This window comes from Crinia signifera, chromosome 2 (genome assembly GCF_055691185.1).
Source record: "Crinia signifera chromosome 2, ASM5569118v1, whole genome shotgun sequence".
NCBI lineage: Eukaryota > Metazoa > Chordata > Amphibia > Anura > Myobatrachidae > Crinia > Crinia signifera.
In genome coordinates, this window is record NC_139218.1 from 342562708 (window position 1) to 342582256 (window position 19549).

Consider the following 19549-nt stretch of genomic DNA (forward strand, 5'->3'; position numbering starts at 1 on the left):
AAGGCCCTTCCTCCATCCACCCTGCCTCTGGGTGCTGCAAGCCATGCAGCATGAGAGGCCCTTGCTCCATGGTCCTGCAAGCCATGCAGCAATGAAAGCCCCTGCTCTACCCACCCTCCTGTCAGGTGCTGCAAGCCATGTAGCAGGGAAAGCCCTTGCTCTACCCACCCTCTCAACAGGTGCTGAAAGCCATGCAGCAGGGAAAGCCCTTGCTCCACCCACCCGCCCATTGGGTGCTATTAGCCATGCAGCAGGGAAAGCCCTTGCTCCACCCACCCGTCCACTGGGTGCTGCAAGCCATGCAGCAATGGAGGCCCTTGCTCTACCCATCCTCCCGCCAGGTGCTGCAAGCCATGCAGAAAGGGAAGCCCTTGCTCCACCCACCCTCCCACTGGATGCTACTAGCCATGCAGCAAGGGAAGCCGTTGCTCCACCCACCCGCCCACTGGATGCTACTAGCCATGCAGCAAGGGAAGCCGTTGCTCCACCCACCCGCCTATTGGGTGCTACTAGCCATGCAGCAAGGGAAGCCCTTGCTGTACCCACCCTGCCTCTGGGTGTTGGCAACCTATCTACAGAATCAAAGATTTGTAGCATCTGATTTTATGAATCAGCTATGCAAAATTAATATGGCATAATTGATTTTATATAGGGCATTCATATTTGGCATTGATCCCAGAATGCTGGGGCTAAGATCTTGCGGTTGACATTAACAAATGATCTGTTGCGGAACGGCTGGTAACAACATTGTGCCTAGGTTGGGGAGGTGGCATCCTATAACTAGTGATATAGGCTTGTGCACTGGAAGTGGCGGATAAAATACTGTATAACACGTCTAGAAACACCTAATCCTAAAGATCATTATTACCATTAGTTGATCCTACTCAACCTGCCTTGTGCAATGTAGCAGTATGTGTTAATGTTTTGGAGAAGTCTAGTCTTTTGTGGGTTCCTTACCGCACGTTTGTTAACTTTTCAGCATTATAAGCTTTGTACATCTCACCCAATCTATTTATACATTCTTCCAAGAGGACAGTTTGTGTGCTCTGTCCTCCCACTCTTCAGATAGCTCATTCATCCTCTGTAATGAATACCTACCCTTAGTCCCAAACCACTCAGTCTTTGTCACCCAAATCTGTGTGAATGAAAGCATCAAGAAAGAAGACGCTATGTGCTGATGAATGGTACTTGCAACCTATATGACTCCTTAGTGAGGATTAACAGCTAGTTGTTACATATGCAGAATATCAAAGGAAAAGTTGTAATTATAGTTTTCGAAGACCATATGACCAGCCTAGGTTTAACGTTAACACATGATGTATAATATGCTATCAGATAGCCAATATACTGTAGCTCCATCCAAATAGTGTTTGGTTTGTAATGACCTGCGTTTTAACTTTCTATATTTCTTTGTGATTTCATCATAGCTTTTACCTTCTTTTGTAGTATTTACAATAATAACACTTTGTATTTGTCTTATGGAGTATTCATTTGTAAGAACATTGCAAATTGAAGCTGATCATCAGAATCACATATATGACACTTGCGATAATTGCTCAGTGCTGTGTGGCTTGTCTGCGTTTACGGCAGGCATTAATGTGAACGAGCCCTTAATGTAAAGCAGGGATTTAGGGTGCAGATTAGGGATGCGGTCATTTGGTCTACAGAATGATGGTCGACACCATTATTTATTTATTTACAGAGAATATTTGAACATTCACATCAGTCCCTGCCCCAGTGGAGCTTACAATCTATATTCCCTACCACATGTACATGCACACACAGACATTCTAGGGTTAATTTTGTTTGGAGCCAATTAACCTACCAGTATATTTTTGGATTGTGGGAGGAAACCAGAGTACCCGGAGGAAACCCACTCAAGTACGGGGAGAATATACAAACTCCGCACAGTTTGACCATGACCTCAGCGCTGTGAGGCAGTAATGCTAACCATTACACCATCCGTACTGCACCATTAAGTCGACATGGGAATAGGTCGACATGGGAAAAGGTCGAAAGGTCGTTAGTTCGACAGTGTCTAGGTCGACAGTCAAAAGGTCAACATGGGGTTTTTCACTGTTTTTTTAGCTGACATGTGCCGACAGGCGGTATTTCATGCCCTACTATCCACCAGGGCGTGGGAGAATAAAATAGTGTGCTGAGCGTAGCGAGACACCGTGCCCGACGCATTGCAAGTGCAGCGAGCGATGCGAGGGGATGCGGTGCACTGTAAACTGTGTCCATGTCGACTGTGTTGACATTCAGGTTAAAAAAAAACAGTGAAAAACCCCATGTCGACCTTTTTACTGTCGAACTAATGACCTGTCGAAGTAATGACCTTTTGACCTAGAACCATGCCAACCTTTTCCCATGTCTACCTACACCCATGTCAACCAACCTTTACCCATGTCGACCTAATGGTGTTGAACCTTATGACTGTCGACCATCATGCTGTAGAGTGTAGACTAAATGATTCCAACCCGCAGATTAGTATTAGCTAAAGGTTCTAAAGGTGGCCTACACATGTAGAAAATACATTGGGGTTTATTCTAGTTCATTCTTTCTGACAAAATCCTTCTTAGATGGAAAAAACCATGTGCACTGCAGGGGGGCAGATGTAACATGTGCAGAGAGAATTAGATTTGGGTGAGTTATTTTGTTTCTGTGCAGGGAAAATACTGACTGCATGATTTTACACTTCAATATAGATCTCACTTTGAAGAAAAACCCCACCCAAATCTAATTCTCTCTGCACAAGTTACATCTGCCCCACCCGCAGTGCACATGGTTTTGTCCATCTAAGAAGGATTTTGTCATAAAGAATGGACTAGAATAACCCCCATTGTTAGGAAGTTCATATAAATATGTGACACACACACACAAAATAAATACAAATAAGATACAAAGAAAGATGATGTCTTCATGTTCCAATCACGAGACAGCGATAAAGGCAGTCTCATGGGGTTCTATGCCGACTGCCCTCCAGGGACAGAAGCTCGCCCTCTATCCTCTAACCTGGCAATGCTGGAATGTGATTCTCAGGGCATTGTAACAGGAAATTCTGTGTGTTGAAAGCTAGGATAAAAAGCATCTGCAGAGCTGCCCCGGGGGATGTTCTCAGCCTGAGGGGGCTGCGGAGGCTGGGTTACATTAGGGTTAAGGCTGCCTTCTTTCCCCCTCTCCTGGTTATTTTGGGCTGTGGTAAATTACTAGCACATGTCTATACGATATTCACATTGCAGCTTCCTTTACTCAAAGACCCTGCCTAATAACGGGAAGAAATAATGAAATCCCTGCGTATTAGAAGGAGTCAGATTAGGATGTTAGCATCTATCTCTTCCAGCTCACCACCAGTAGCTTCTTTTATGTCCCTATTGGTCAGTACTTGTCATCTGTACATACTGCAATAAACCGATGAACTCAAGCACGAGGCACTAATAATACTATCAAGTTTGTCAAAGACCAAAACTCTTTTCACTAGTATTTTGTCTGGATGACTACATAAAATTGGCAAGAATAAGCTTATATAACCACCAGGCTTCAAGTGGCCGTGCACGACTGCCTTTACTTTCTTGTGTGACTCCCGATAATACCACTTGTAAATAATTGTTAAGATGGATCAGCTTGGTTATGCTATATATGATCGGTATGTTTATGTTTGATTATTGACCTTTTGGCCTCAACATCTTGAATTAGTATTTCTAAAAGCCTTTATGAAGTAGAAAGCAAGTAAGGTTCAAGGGGATGTCATAGGTAGCCATAAAAAGCTTCCATGCGCTGTAATACCAGCCATTACAATAAATGGCAGACACATTACAGAAAATGAGATCCCTGATAGCTGAGGTTGATGTGCTTCAAATGCTAGTTTCCATGGGATCCTAACCACTTTATTTACTTCTTTTTCTGTGCAGCTGTGGAAACGCAAAGTACCAGCTCAGAGGAGATGGTCCCCAGCTCTCCCTCGCCTCCCCCACCTCCACGTGTTTACAAGCCCTGCTTCGTGTGTAATGATAAGTCCTCTGGATATCACTATGGGGTCAGCTCTTGTGAGGGGTGCAAGGTAAGTCACCATAACCTATCCTATACCTTTCTGGGAAGGGATCAACCTTTTTGACATATGAAGATGGGCCGCATGAAGCAGAATTGTATAAGCCCAGTGTTTTATGACACACTTGGGCAATTTTGCAATAACTCATAATAAATTGAGCAATGTTCTCCAGATGTCATGGAAAAGAGCTCTTTGGCCAGTCCTAATTCTCTCTGGCCAGTCCTAATTCACTTTTAGGACATCCTTGTGCATAAAGGGGCCAATTCATAGTTGGTTTGGTAAGCTGTAATGATCACAGCTTACCAAGTGCCTGAGATGCCGTCCACCCGAACGGCCGTCCCCACTGATTCCCCTTGTTAAAATGCGAGTCGCATCCCCTGGCATGGTCACTGACCATTGAATGATGTCTCCTGGCTTCGCAAATAAAAGTTAGTGGGAACTGATTTTTTTTTTGGAGCGCCGGGACGAAGATGGGGTGGGAGGCTGACGTCCTGTGACATCAGCAGTCTGCTCCTGGCAGACATGATTGTCGGCTCGGTGACTATGGAAGTCGCCGAAGCCACTCACAAACCTGAACATGTGCATATTAGACCATACGTTCGCGCAGCCCCCCAAAAATCGGGACGGGGCCAAAGTCACTAAATAGGGAGTAAACTAAAATCACCCCCAAAATACCATGCGCATATCTGCAAGAAAAGGTTGATTTATCAAGCAGTGAAAAAAGTGGAACATTTGCCTAAAGCAACCAATCAGCTTCTACCTGTCATGTTATACAATGATAAATGCCACCTCAAAGCTGATTGGATGTTATCGGGAACTTCTCCACTTTTCTGTTCCTGCCCTCTTTTCTCCACTTGATACATCAACACCTACGGTAATTGTTGTTTTAGCTTTTCCTTACATTGTAGACAACTACTTATATATAATACTATTCACAATACGACAGAGTAGCCATCTGTAGGAGCTAGTGGCATGACTCTACATGCTCAGAAATGACCCCTCTCCGCTGTATAAAGGCAGCGAGTACACTTTACGTGCTGTTATTCCTGATCCAACAATCTGCTTACCTCTCTTTCACCCTCTTTTCCTCTGTCATTGTCTCAGTATCTCCATCTGCTAGAGTTTTGCTCTCCCCTCACTCATTTGTCCCCCTCTCCACATGCCATGATGCATTCATCATCTGTGTCTGTTTAGGGTAATCAATGATTTCAGCTCAGTATTTGCTCCATCCCCTGCTCGCTCACTAACAAGACTCACAGAGGGTGGTACATATTTAAACAGCTCGAGTGGAAAAGGGACTGTTTCATATTTCTAAAAGAAACATTCCATTATTTTGCTAGAACATTTTTCTTTTGATCAATGGCAAGCAGTCTCTTGCCTTGTTTTGATAGTTATCGCTCTTATTTATCTCCTCGAAGTTCTGGTTCATCATTTCTTTTTTACATTTCATGTCAATTGTAAGAAATCCCTCATTGTAAGTGTCTGTCATCGTTCCCATCAGACAATGGGGTAGATGTATGATGCAGTGATAAGGGAGGAGAAGTGATAAAGTGCCTGGTACTTTATCACCGGCCAATCAGCTTCTAACTGTCCCTTTTTAAACCCAGTAACTTAACAGTCAGGAGCTGATTGGCCGGTGATAAAGTACCAGGCACTTTATCACTTCTCCTCCCTTATCAATGCTTCATACATCTACCCCTGTATGTGTTCCACCCACTTGCTCTGATATAAGTTGCCCCCAATTTTTTTTCCCCTTCACTCCTTTTGTTGTATGCTCACCCCATCCATTCGCCTCACACCATTCCCTGTTTCTGGCAGGGCTTCTTCCGTCGCAGCATACAGAAGAACATGGTGTACACTTGTCACCGCGATAAGAACTGCCAGATCAATAAGGTGACACGAAATCGCTGCCAGTTTTGTCGACTACAGAAATGTTTTCAGGTCGGCATGTCTAAAGAAGGTGAGTTATTGTAAACTGTTAAATAATCTGCTGTTCAGGGTGGTTAACGAAAATAGATAATTTCATTAGAAGAGGGGTCAGCACTTTCACACCATGGTCTGACTTGGTTAAGGCTGTGGACTCTGCATTCCTTGTAATCCCAGCACCTCACTGTGTCCCCTGGGTACTCATATAAATAGATTCTTTTCACAGAGCGGCTCCTCGATTCTCAATTCCATAAGGATAAACATATACTCAAGTAACAATCGAGCCCCACTCCACCACTCTCATCAAAGTGAGAAACTCTTTTTTCCTTAACTCCATGGGGAGAAGAGTTACAGAAAACTGCAGAATTTTAACCTATTCGTAAAATGCAATTTAGTGACAGATATAGAAAAAAAAACAATATATAATAATTATGTATCTCCCTTTGTATTTTTGGCTTTGTGCCTTATTGTCTATGGCTTTGCTGTATGGTATGTTCTAGTTAACTTATTTATATTGATATAGTATTATAAAAATCATAACTTCTTTTTAGCTGCACGGCCAACTTTGAAAGCTATCCATTTATAAATTGGAACTTAGCATACATCTCTTAGTCAGGCTCTCAATTCCAATTTCTCAACATACAGGGTGTGAGAATCAGAAAGTGAGAGAGTTTTCAAAAAATTTTAAAGCGGCAATCAATTATGTGGCAAAATCAACCTGGTCATTCAGTGTAAATGATTGCCACTTTAAAAAAAAAAAAGCTCTCACTTTCTGATTCTTAAGGCCGTTTTGAACGATTTTCAGCTGAAATTCTGCAAGTGTATATGGGCCAGCGATGCTCCACTAGCGATGATGCGCACTCCTGCATCATCGTTAGTAAGGTGGTTCATCTGCTGGTTTTACCAGCATGTTTGGGCGATGATATTTCACTTTTTCAACCATCATCGCTCAGTCTGTACGGCGCTGGGCAATGATGGCTGAAAGATGAGCTAGCATCAGCCCAGTGGCCCATCCTGATCCCTCCCCCTGCTCCACATGGAGCACACTGCCCACCGCCCTGCTGTCTGCTCCCGCCCCCTCCTCTGCTCCAGATGGAGCACAGAACGCGCTGTAGTCAATTAATCTACAGTAACTTCCCTGTGTGGCCTTACACTTAGAACAAATGCACAGACATCATTATCATGGAGTATGTGCATGGGCCTTAGTGGCACCCTGTGCAGCCTAAAAACTCCACGTGTAAGCGTGCTGCTAACAGGGCAAGCCTCGTGGGAAGAGGTGTGGCTTCATAGAAAGGGTGCCTTACCTCCCAGATTTACCCATGTTTTTGTCACTCCAGTGGTCCAGGAGATGCTGGGCAGCTTCCAGAGACTGCCTTGTCTGCAGTAATGGCCCCTAAACTGTGAGAGGAATCGGGTGCTGATCATAATGTTACAGTGCACCCGACTTATGTCACAAAGGAGGAGACAGCATTGTGTTGTCACTCCTGACACCTGTGAGCAGCCCACACCCCCCTTATTATTGTTTTGATACCATTGAGTATGTGCCAAATACACACAATTATGGATTAAAGTGATGCACTGTATATCAAATCAATCAACACAGTCTCCTGGTGCATCCTAGTCACAGAACATTGCTACTAAGGCACTTTTTTGGGTAAAAGTCCCAATAAAGACACCCCCAGCAGAATCTCACAATCACGCCAAACATCTCCCTTCCCATGGAGTATTGAGGGTATTTGTATTAGGACGCATCTGTATTTTGACCAGTTTTTACAGCTGGTTGTTTCTATCTATGGGGGTATTCCATGTTATATACATATTGCTGGCATTTTGTCCGGCTTTTCCATTGATGCAGGTTCGACTTTGCTTTAAAGTTGAATCTGCATCCGCAGAAAATAGCCGAAAACTGCCGTATTTTCCATAAAACACGTGGATCGGTGAGTAATCCACTGTTCCACGAGTTTTCTGACCATGCCCAATTTTCCGACAGCTGGAAAATCAGCACTTGGATTCAATAGGGCAATTGTAAATTGGACCAAAATCGGCGAAATAGTGCCGATTTTTCAACTGTTCTAAAATAAAGGATTGAAGGCCCCCTTATAAGTGTATAATGAATATACTTCTACTCAATGCATTGAATTGTAGAAAGTCAGTAACCAACAGAATTTATGCCAACATGGGTACATTTGTAGCAGAGATTCGACTGGAGTTTGTAGTAAATTCTAATGATGTAGAATGAGGAAGGAACTCTCTGATCACTATCATTTTTAGCAGAAGTATTCAATGTTACCATAAATGCAGCAAGTGTACAAACAATCGACAAAGCACGCATACAAAAATAAAGGGATTCTGTGCAATTCCAACAAATTTAACTAGTTCTATAAAACAGATGATGTGCTACACCAATGCCTGGAGTGACCTATTGCATATAGATGTTTATATAGAGTAATATTTAGGGAGCTGTGGAAAATAGCCTACGTAGAGAAGGATGTAGAGTGTATAACATCCTGTATAAAGGAAATAATGTGACCTGGTGCCCACACACTAGAAAGATCTGCGATCGTAAGATGTGTGCATAAATTAGCCTTGAAATCTTTTGTCCGTCCTGGACAGAAGATTTCAGGCAAGCGCACATCTTTACCAAAGATTTTTCTTAAGATCCCGTGTGCGTTCCTATGGATCTTTTGTTAAATCTTCTGATCTTTCGTGCAGCATGTCAGATCAGAAGAATCAGCTAAAGATCCACGGGAGCGCGCATCGGGCCGATTTTCGACCGATTATCGGTAAACATTGGACGATAAATCGGCCAATCGGCCCAAAAATCGTTCTAGTGTGTGGGCACCATTACAGAGGGATCTATACTAGTGATAGGATCTATACTAGGGATCTGCAGTATAGTGCACCATTTGCAAATGCAGAGATTGACAAACAATTCCTCCTTGTGTACTCTATCCATGCTTTCATCTGATTTCATATGCAATGTTATTTAGTATAAACCTTTAGAAAATCTATTCTAAACTGGGCTATGGATATCTCTATAACATTTGTTAAAATCGCAATATCTTTAAATTATAATTCACAATGCTCATACCATCCGCCTGTTATTTACACACTCTTTTACTATGTTCCTTGTCTGCTCCGTCTTGTAATCAGTGACTTTCCCTGTCTGTGGTTTCTCATAACCGAGTCCTGGACTCACCTGGGGAACATTCCTTCACCACTCACTGGAGCCAGACTTTACTAGCAGACAGATCTGCCTGTATTCATATCATTGTCATTAGTCACTAGGTATACGCTGTGCATGTTCTCTCAATCTTCCAAGTTCAGCTTTCTATTGCTTATGCACCCAATCTATCTTTATATTTACTGACGCCTTCCCTATCTGTTTTCCTGTCTCAATCTGTAGCCCCTATTGTCTCCTCTTTTTTTTTAATCAGACATGTTGTCTCACGCTATCCCATCTTTTCTGCCTTTATTATGAGAAATCTGAAATTATTTGCTCTTCGCTCTTATTCCCTTTCTCTCCATTTCTATCTCTCCCCCTTTCATTTTTTCTTTCTCTACTTTTCTTCCCCCCCTATCATTCTTTCTCTAAATCCATTTCTATATCTCTCCCCCTCATTTCCCCCTCTCTCATTTTCGATATCTCTCACCCTCTTTCTCCTTTCTACTGTATCTCTCTCAACTACTCATTCTCTCCCCCCCCCCCCTGTCATTTGTCTATTTCTCTCTCTCACTCTCTCTCCCTTTCTCTCCATCTCTCCCTATCTACTGCTCTCTGCCCCTCTCTCTCTCTCTCTCTCTCTCTCTCTCTGTCTCCTCTGCTCGGTCTGTGTGCCCTTCTCATGCTATAAGTGGGTTTCCGGCGCCTGGCTTCCTGTTGTTAGGGTCCTGCACACTTTATCCCGAGGTGAAAAGGAAGTTCACAAGGAAATGTGTGAGGAAAGTCAGGACACAAGGGAGTAGGGTGAGAGAGAGTAGCGCGGTAACATGGACATTAGGGAGAAATGCAAGGTAAACGTTATTTAAAACCAGAATTGGGGAAAACGGCGTTATTGGAAAGAGAATATCATCCTAATCTGTTTTATGATGCATTTTTTGCATCGCATGTATTGGAGGTTTAGAAGTATTTTGACTTTTTATTTAATAGTCTTTTTGCTTGCTGTGATGTCAGTACTATAGTACAGTTTATAACTTTTATCTGCTGTGAGGCCTTTATATGGCTTTCTGCTCAGAGCCCAATGCTCTAACGGAGAAACCGATGAACTTGAGATAAGATACCTTTGTTTTATTATTTAATCTAAATTTGATTTACTGACTTTCTTCACCTTGCTGGTGTAACAAGCGCCCCATTGGTCATGGTTCCCTGCAATGTACACAGTGGTTGGTTTTAGTGAGATATATGACAGTGAGAGGTAAGAGGAGACCAAGGCGATCATCCATCTCCGTCCCCTGTAGTGCTTTAAACCTACCACCTGCAGGCACGGACAAAGGTCAAATTTTAGGGTTAAAGTTCAGGTCAGGAGGTATTTTGTAATGGTGCTCCGACAGCAGACACAAGACTAGTATACTTTCCCAGAACAACCGTCACTCCCACTATCTGAGTTATATGTTGATGTTCGCCTAAGGAAACTGCATCCAACCCCATTTGCACTATACTGTATGGCTACTCTTGACACTTTATACTTATGGTATTAGTCTATCTGCACATCACATTAAGTGATTGTTTTGTTAACAGTAATGTATAGTTTGCTTGTGAGATATGTATTTGATTTAGTAGGATGAACACAATTGTCCTGCTATTGCAAGATTACCAATCCTAATATATATCAAGTCCGCTAGTAAGATTCATATATATAAATCCCCATAACTTGAGATATTTCAGATTGTATTAACATTTGCTATTTTACCATAAAGTATTGTTATATGTGGTCAGTCCATTCAGACTGAGGTGAGGCTGATTGCAGTATCCTTCAATAGGATTGCTGTCAGAAAGTCTGCTCAGCATGGGAAAATACCTTCTCCCTCAATTGTTATTGAATATCTTTAGTACTGATCTATGTTTTACATGTATATTTGTGAATGCTGTTAATTTTTTTCTTACCACAAATATGTTTATATTTTACATTTAGTGGTACACTAATTAATTCAAAGTTTGAAGCTGTATTTTAATTGACACCGGCAGAGTATGCTGTGTGAATTGTAAGAGATCCAAAGGTTGCCCAAGTCCATTCTGTTCATGGGGATGTGGAACTTGAGTGTGTTTTCTAGAGAATAGCACAAAGGCCTGAGGGTGACAAAGCTTGCACCTTTTCTTATCCACATTCTGTGTTTTGTGCAGCTGTACGAAATGACAGGAACAAGAAGAAGAAAGAGATAAAAGAAGAGGTGGTGGTACCAGACAGCTACGAGATGCCTCCTGAGATGGAAGAGCTTATTCAGAAAGTCAGCAAAGCCCATCAGGAAACCTTTCCATCTCTCTGCCAGCTCGGCAAGTACACTACGGTAAGAGGACGCTCGGAGGTGCAGCAGAACCGCTGATTACTTCTATGAAATGTTCTGATTCTGACACCTATAGAAGACCCAGCTCCTATATTACTGGAATAGAGGGCGGCCGGACAGCGATGGCACGGTACATTTTGGCGGAGAACTATTTAGCAGTACTAACAGCGTTGTGTTCCTTACAGAATTCCAGCGCCGACCACCGGGTGCAACTGGACCTTGGCCTGTGGGATAAATTCAGTGAACTTGCCACCAAATGCATCATCAAGATAGTGGAATTCGCCAAGCGCCTGCCGGGCTTCACTACATTGACCATCGCCGACCAAATCACCCTATTGAAAGCAGCTTGCCTTGACATTCTGGTGAGTAGCCCTTAGAGAACAAACTCTCCTTGGCATGTTCTCTCCTGCCCAGTTCTACAGTCTGTGTTTCTAGAGATTACTTTTATGATTTCTATAGTGACAAAACAATGCACAAGTTCCTGTCGTAGCCTGTACCCCATTGTCACTGACCATGGCTCAGCACGTGACTCACTAATGATGCATCAGATAAAGTCACATTCTTGTCTGTCACAGTAGATTTCTACTGCAGCTTGTTAACGTCAGCAGTAGTCTAGTTTAAGTTCAGTTCCATGAGTTATAATGACAAAAATGTGCTAGTGAAAACATGAACTGCTGCTATTTCTACAACAACAGCAACACCCTGCAGCTCTGTGGCAGCTACATATTCTGTGACGCAGGGTGTCTTGGCAGAAGGTACACCAAAAGTGCATTATACACTCTCACCCTGCTGTTATGTAAAGCAGTACTCAGGCACAGCGTCTCCATACTGTCACACTAGCGTACCAGTTTCATATTAAGCTGTGGGAGAAGCTGCGGGAACGTGGAGATATCCCACTTATACACTTCCTGAACATACAAACTCCTTAGAGATAGCGTTCCTGATTCAGTAACCCCAGCATTGTGAGACAGCAATGCTAGCCACTGTCCACTGTGCTGCCTATTTACCAGAACTTTAGCTATACCGTTTCTTATTGGACAATACAAAAAACAACAACAAAACAGCTGCTTCGTAGACTTGTCTGTGCTACAGATAGGTAACCAGCAGCTGCTGTGGAACTACAAGTTACATCAATACTCCGTTGGGCATTTATTGGTCGGGCCTTTAGTTTCCCAGTAACTGGAGAGCTACATGTTATAGTGGTGTCAGCACAAACTTTGCACAGCTCCAGCATGCTATAATAATTATAATGATACAGTTCCGTATACAAGCTACACACTTATACATCGTCCAGGGTAAGGGCTAACACACCCAGGACCAGAATACTGCTGTTAGCCTGCATTAATATCAGAGACAAGAGCAGCTAAACAGACACACATGTGGGCTCCCTGCACAGCAGCAGACATAAATCTTATCAGAGTATCCACCCCATTGAGCAGTAAATGAACCTGACAAATGTCACCACTTCCCCTATATCATGTCTCCCTTTGTTTACTGTCATTCACAGAGTTGTTTTACTGCCTAAGGAAATATGGTGGGACACTGCTCATGTGCAGACACTGCTTAGCAGAATGATCTTATGGGCTGTGAGCAATAGATCTGATACATAAATGTTTCTTTAACATGCGGAAAATGTAATTCAATTTTATTTTTTCCTTGCAGATGCTTCGAATTTGCACACGTTACACCCCAGAACAGGACACCATGACTTTCTCAGATGGACTGACCTTGAACCGGACTCAGATGCACAATGCCGGTTTCGGTCCTCTCACTGACTTGGTTTTTGCGTTTGCTGGTCAGCTTCTACCATTGGAAATGGATGACACAGAAACAGGACTTTTGAGCGCCATCTGCCTAATTTGTGGAGGTATTACAACCATTATACTTTTGATTCAAATATATTTATTTATTTATTAGCAGTTTCTTATATAGCGCACACAGATTCCGCAGCGCTTTACAGAGAATATTTTTTTTGACCATTCACATCAGTCCCTGCCCCAGTGGAGCTTACAATCTATATTCCATACCACATGTACACACACACACAGACATTCTAGGGTTAATTTTGTTAGGAGCCAAATTAGCCTAGCAGTATATTTTTGGATTGTGGGAGGAAACCGGAGTACCCGGAGGAAACCCACGCAAGTACGGGGAGAATATACAAACTCCGCACAGTTAGGGCCATGGTGGGTATTGAACCCATGACCTCAGTGCTGTGAGGCAGTAATGCTAACCATTACACCATCCGTGCTGAGTCTCTTTTTTAATTAGCTGATTTTCACATTTTCCATCCCATTCACTACATTTGCCATTTTTCCCCAGTTATATATCGACGTTCTCCATGCTAATTTGTCTCTGGGCTCACACCAAAAGATCTAAATCCTAAATCCATATTTATTACAAATGACGCATTTATTCGGTCATCAAATTTTCATTACAAATGCACTTGAAAAAATGGTAAAGCATACAATGTAATATAAGAAATATTAAGATAATAATAAAAGTGGTAAACCAATAATAAATTACTAAATGGTGGATCAGTACTTCATATCTTTTTATTGTTCTCCATGGAGATATAAATTAGTAAAAAAAAGTCCCAATGTATGCACCGCTGTATTGATATCGACAGTATCGTGGCCGAGAGTATTAGTATGCTGTTGGATAGTCATATAGAGGAACGAGGCAATGTCTGCAGATGAATTGCTGTCTCTGTTTGATATCCCAGTATCTCATCTCGGCAGCACGCCAGAGAAGGAGTGCGGGAGTTTGTCTGGATTTTTCCACAGTTGCCGCATTGCTGTGACGCATTCTATAAACTGCATTTGTGTCTTTCTACTTAGTTTTTACTTCAGTATTGAGAATAAACTGATGTTTCTAATCCACCTTTCTCATTGCTTTCCATAGATCGGATGGACTTGGAAGAGCCAGAAAAGGTAGAAAAGCTTCAGGAACCGTTACTGGAGGCCCTTAAATTTTATGCTAGAAGACGACGACCAAACAAGCCTTACATGTTCCCACGCATGCTTATGAAGATCACTGACCTGCGTGGCATCAGTACCAAAGGTAATATATGGAAAGCAATAGCTTCCTGTGCTTACTCAGCAGCCTCCTGTGCTGGGTTACTCTGAATGTCAATATAGTTTACTTACTGGTCAAATAAGTGATCGATAGAATGCACAGTGGATGCAGCCTTTGTACATTTATAGTCAGTGCATTCTTAAAACCGCCAGGGGTTAGAGAAAAGAGATGAATTAAGCTAAACTTATAAAGCAACTGTCCTTCATTGTGCAGCTGAGATACTCCTGTTGGAATGGGCTAGTTGGAGATTGTTAGTAAAGCATGGGAATACATTATCCTTACTCAGTTTTATGGCTAAAGCCCCATTCACGCTAGTCGATTATCTGCCGCAGCCGATATAGTCATTATCGATGTGCGGAAGCTTGCATCATTAACAATATTCAGCATACACACTAGATGAGTTTGTAGACATAGATGAGACGTAGATGAGTTTGTAGAGGATATGTGCTGAGTAATCTGTGCTGAACGATCTGAGTGATTTATGTGACGCTCGGCACAGAGCTGAACTCGGCCCGTGTGTACGGGGCATAGGACTTAGCATATGTGATGCTAAGCGATGCAAAGAAGGTGCATACTGCCTCCTGCCTGCATATACGATCACATCAATCTGCGATGCAATTCTGGAAAGTGAACTGTAAAGTGTGACTGTAAAATGACTGCATGTCTACCTATGTCTGTTCAGCTACATGACTCTATATAGCCATGGGTCCTCAAACTGCGGCCCTCCAGATGTTGTGAAACTACAAATCCCAGCATACCTTGCTACAGTTTTGCTATAAGTGAGTGTTAAACCTGTGGCAAGGCATGCTGGGATTTGTAGTTTTTGTAGTATATAGCTGTGGAGGCAACAGAATCGTCATTGGGTGTCACTTTCTGACGCAGACATTACAATACACAATGCAACAGATGGCAAACATACAAAGAAGTATTGACAAATAGGATTGACTAGAATATATATGTAATATAGGGGCAGATGTATTAAACCTTGACAAGAGATAAATGCAAGGGTGATAAAGAGAGATAAACATCCAGCCAATCACCTGCTAACTGCCATGTTACAGGCTGTGTTTGAAAAAAGTCAGTTAGGAGCTGATTGGCTGGGCGTTTATCTCTCTTTATCACCCTTGCATTTATCTCTTGTTAAGGCTTAATACATCTGCCCCATAGAATGTCAGAAATGATTATGTAGCAACAGGCAAAGGGCCTTATTCTGGTTGCGGCGGCCAAACGTACGTACGTTCCATATCAGCGTAGGTTTACCGTACGCGGACGTCCACCCACAAAACATCCGCATACGGACGGCCACAAACACCGACAAAGGGGAGTGGCGTACACTTGAGCGTACGCCACCATACACGGACGGATCACCGCTTATACACCGACAACTGGCGTACAACAGAGCGTACGCCACCGTTTACGGACGGGACTCTTCCGTTTTCACACCGACATCTTACGGCTATCTGAGCGTTCGCCCCCTTGTACGGACGGGTCTCGCCTGTTTTCAATGGAAAACTCAGCGTATGTCACCGATCGTGAGAGTTAGCGTATGTCCGTGCACGCTGGCATACCCTTCACATATATGGCCCTGCTAATTTAGCCTTTCAACTATGATTAAGCCAATTAAATTAATTATTCTAATTGTTATTCAATTATTGTTTTATGTATTTTTATCAAAATGAAAAAAAAAATTGTTTGTATTCGAGTGAAAACTTTGACACATGTCGACTTGTATAGATTGAGTGTGCTGCTGTTTAAAGTATATGAAAACACTTACTGAATGTGTGTAAATGGTTACCAAATAACTACCTTGGCATATATAAGCAGGTCTTAAAAAGAATCTTAACTAAAATGAAACCAACCTTTACATGTAGAGAAGTGTAGAAAGATATGCTTCCAATGTGTTTGAGGGCTGTGTGTGGCTTGCAGGTAGTGAAATAATGGTTTGGACTTAATAGGCTGCAGCATTGCTTATTACATTCAGGTGTATGTGTTTGAGTAGTAATCAGCGTTAATTAGCAGACCCAGGTGTCCGCTCTCATGCGTTATCTGTAGGGGTGGTATGGAGGTGGCGGTAGCGGCCGCCTGTTTTGTGTCCGAAATGCACAGTGCTTTCGCCGATCGAGCGGTAGTAGCACCGTACATTTTTTGTGCACACCCCCGTGTACGCCCAGTTTCCCTCATTATTTCGGACGCTCCCCTCAACACGCCCCTATGCCGCCCACAATGACGTACTCTTGCGGACAGGTTTTTTCGCACGGAAAGACTCGTCCGTGAGCGTTGTGGAGTCGTCGCGCCTGCGCATTGCGGAAGGTAAGCATGCGCAGATCAAAAAAAAAAATGGAACGTACGCTTACGGCCCAGCCGCCCGAACCAGAATAAACCCCAAAATGTACAAAGTTAAAACATGTCATAAAAAAGCTGATATTGAAGCTGTTAAGAATATAACCATAACCACCTTTCCATAACTGTTCCACTTTCCTATCAACAGGAGCGGAGCGAGCAATCACGCTGAAGATGGAAATCCCTGGACCTATGCCCCCACTCATCCGTGAGATGCTGGAGAACCCTGAGGCCTTTGAGGATGGATCAGACACCCCTAAGCCAAGTGAACCTCCGTCCAGTGAAAGCAGTGAGGGCAGTCCTACAGAGGAAGATAGCAGTGGTTCCAAGACTCCCTAGCTGTCTGCAACTTGCAGGGAACACTGCCCTGCCACTTGAACATTTTATGAGAGCCACCTTGGCTTCACCCTCTGTTATTTGAGGCATTTCAGGGTGAGCCAGATGAGCAGGGATACTAACCTTGCTTAGTGCTCAATACTGCTCTTATTTCTTATGCAAAAAAAGACTCACTGAGAGGACTGGAAGGGGACAATACAACTCCAGAGACAACATGGGGGCATCTATATAAATATGGGCACTGCAATTTAACCCCCAAATAAACAATATGTACTAAAGCTAATATTGCTTTGAGGTGAACTGGATAATATTAAGAATAGCCCTCCACTTACTCAGTATTTTGCCAAAGATTTTGATGACCATTGATCCTCTGATGCAAAGACTCTATGAGACCGGATAAGCTGACGAGTACGCCAATTTTGGCACCAGAGAGAATACCCCTTCTTGGAAGGGCTTGAAGCACATTACTCTGTGTGTACATATGCATATATATATATATATATATATATATATATATATATATGTGTGTGTGTGTATATATATATATATATATATATATATATATATATACATACATACACACACACTGTGTTATATATATATATGTATGTATGTATATATATATATATATATATATATGTGTGTGTGTGTGTATATATATATGTATGTATGTGTGTGTATATATATATATATATGTATATATATATATATATATATATATATATATATGCGTTATTAAATATATTTGCTGTTGCAATGTTTAATGCTTTTATTTTTTTTCCATTGGCTGAACGAGGTCTTATGACTACAAATAAAGCCTGTTATACCTTTATGATGATATCATTGGCATGAATTGGAATATAATATAAAATCACAGTGACATTTCTGGCTTAGTCCCCTCCATCCAACTCCCCTTTTGTCCGCTGTTACTCAATGCATGGTTTAGTTATAAGTCACCCAACTGAAGGAAGGAAATATTCAATGGGAAGTAAAGAGTTATTGGTGAGTATTTTCTTAGTTGCTTGCAGCGGTATTTGCCGTTATGGTATGCATCCGGAAAGTATTCAAAGCGCTTCACTTTTCCACATTTTGTTATGTTACAGCCTTATTCTAAAATAAATTCCCCCCCCCCCCCCCCCCCCCCCCACCCCTCAAAATACTGCACACAATACACCCTAATGTCAACATGAAAAAAGTTTTTGGGAGATTTTTGCCCACTATCCACCCCCCTACCCCCTTTCTCAGGAAAGAGAGATCAAACTTGAATCACCCCCTAAGAAATCACATGTACATAAGTATTCACAGCCTTTGCACATTACTTTGTGGATGCAACTTTGGTAGCAATTACAGCCTTGAGTCATTTTGAATATGATACCACAAGCTTGGCACACCTATCTTTGGGCAGTTTTGCCCATTCCTCTTTGTAGCACCTCTCAAGGTTTATCAGGTTGGTTGGGAAGCATTGGTGCACAGCCATTTTCAGATCTCTCCAGAGATGTTCAATCGGATTCAAGTCTGGGCTCTGGGTGGGCCACTCAAGGACATTCACAGAGTTTACCTGAAGCCACTCCTTTGAATAGATGAACCAGCGCCCCAGGAGAGCGCTCTGGAGCAGGTTTTCATCCAGGATGTCTCTGTACATTGCTGCAGTCCATCTATCCTGACTAATCTCCCAGTTCCTGCTGCTGAAAAACATCCCCACAGCATGATGCTGCCACCACCATGCTTCACTGTAGGAATGGTATTGGCCTGGTGATAGGCGGTGCCTGATTTCCTCCAAACATGATGCTTGACATTCACACCAAAGGGTCCAATTTTTGTCTCATCACACCAGAGAATTTTGTTTCTCATGGTTTGAGAGTTATTTAGGTGCATTTTGGCAAACTCCAGTCAAGCTGCCGTGTTTTTTTTTTTTTTTTTTACTAAGGAGTAGCTTCTGTCTGGCCACTCTGCCATACAGGCCTGATTGGTGGCGTGCTGGAGAGATGGTTGTCCTTCTGGAAGGTTCTCTTCTCTCCACAGAGAAATGCTGCAGCTCTGACAGAGTGACCATTGGGTTCTTGGTCACCTCCCTGATTAGGGCCCTACTAAGTTTAGATGGCTGGCCAACTCTAGGAAGAGCCCTGGTGGTTCTGAACTTCTTCCATTTACAGATGATGGAGGCCATTGTGCTCATTGGGACCTTCAAAGCAGCAGACATTTTTCTGTACCCTTCCCCAGATTTGTGCCTCAAGACAATTCTGTCTCGGAGGACTACAGACAATTCCAAAGCTCCCAACATGACCCTCTCCTGGAGGGACACAATGCTCTGTTCCTGTG

General features: G+C 42.7%; 1 protein-coding gene across 2 annotated transcripts in view; it reads left to right on the forward strand.

Annotated features, from left to right (window-relative positions):
* The window catches only part of RARG (retinoic acid receptor gamma), a 163821-nt gene extending 146088 nt beyond the window's left edge, over positions 1–17733 (forward strand). Inside the window, exons 3-9 of one of the 2 annotated variants that reach the window (XM_083169602.1) lie at positions 3912–4060; positions 5867–6008; positions 11316–11479; positions 11662–11838; positions 13139–13343; positions 14381–14539; positions 17043–17733. In XM_083169602.1, coding sequence (XP_083025728.1) covers positions 3912–4060; positions 5867–6008; positions 11316–11479; positions 11662–11838; positions 13139–13343; positions 14381–14539; positions 17043–17233 — 1187 coding nt within the window. In that variant the 3' untranslated portion in view covers positions 17234–17733. The remainder of the gene's footprint in view (positions 1–3911; positions 4061–5866; positions 6009–11315; positions 11480–11661; positions 11839–13138; positions 13344–14380; positions 14540–17042) is intronic. The other variant, XM_083169603.1, reaches the window with a different exon arrangement.
* Positions 17734–19549: the final 1816 nt, after the last annotated feature.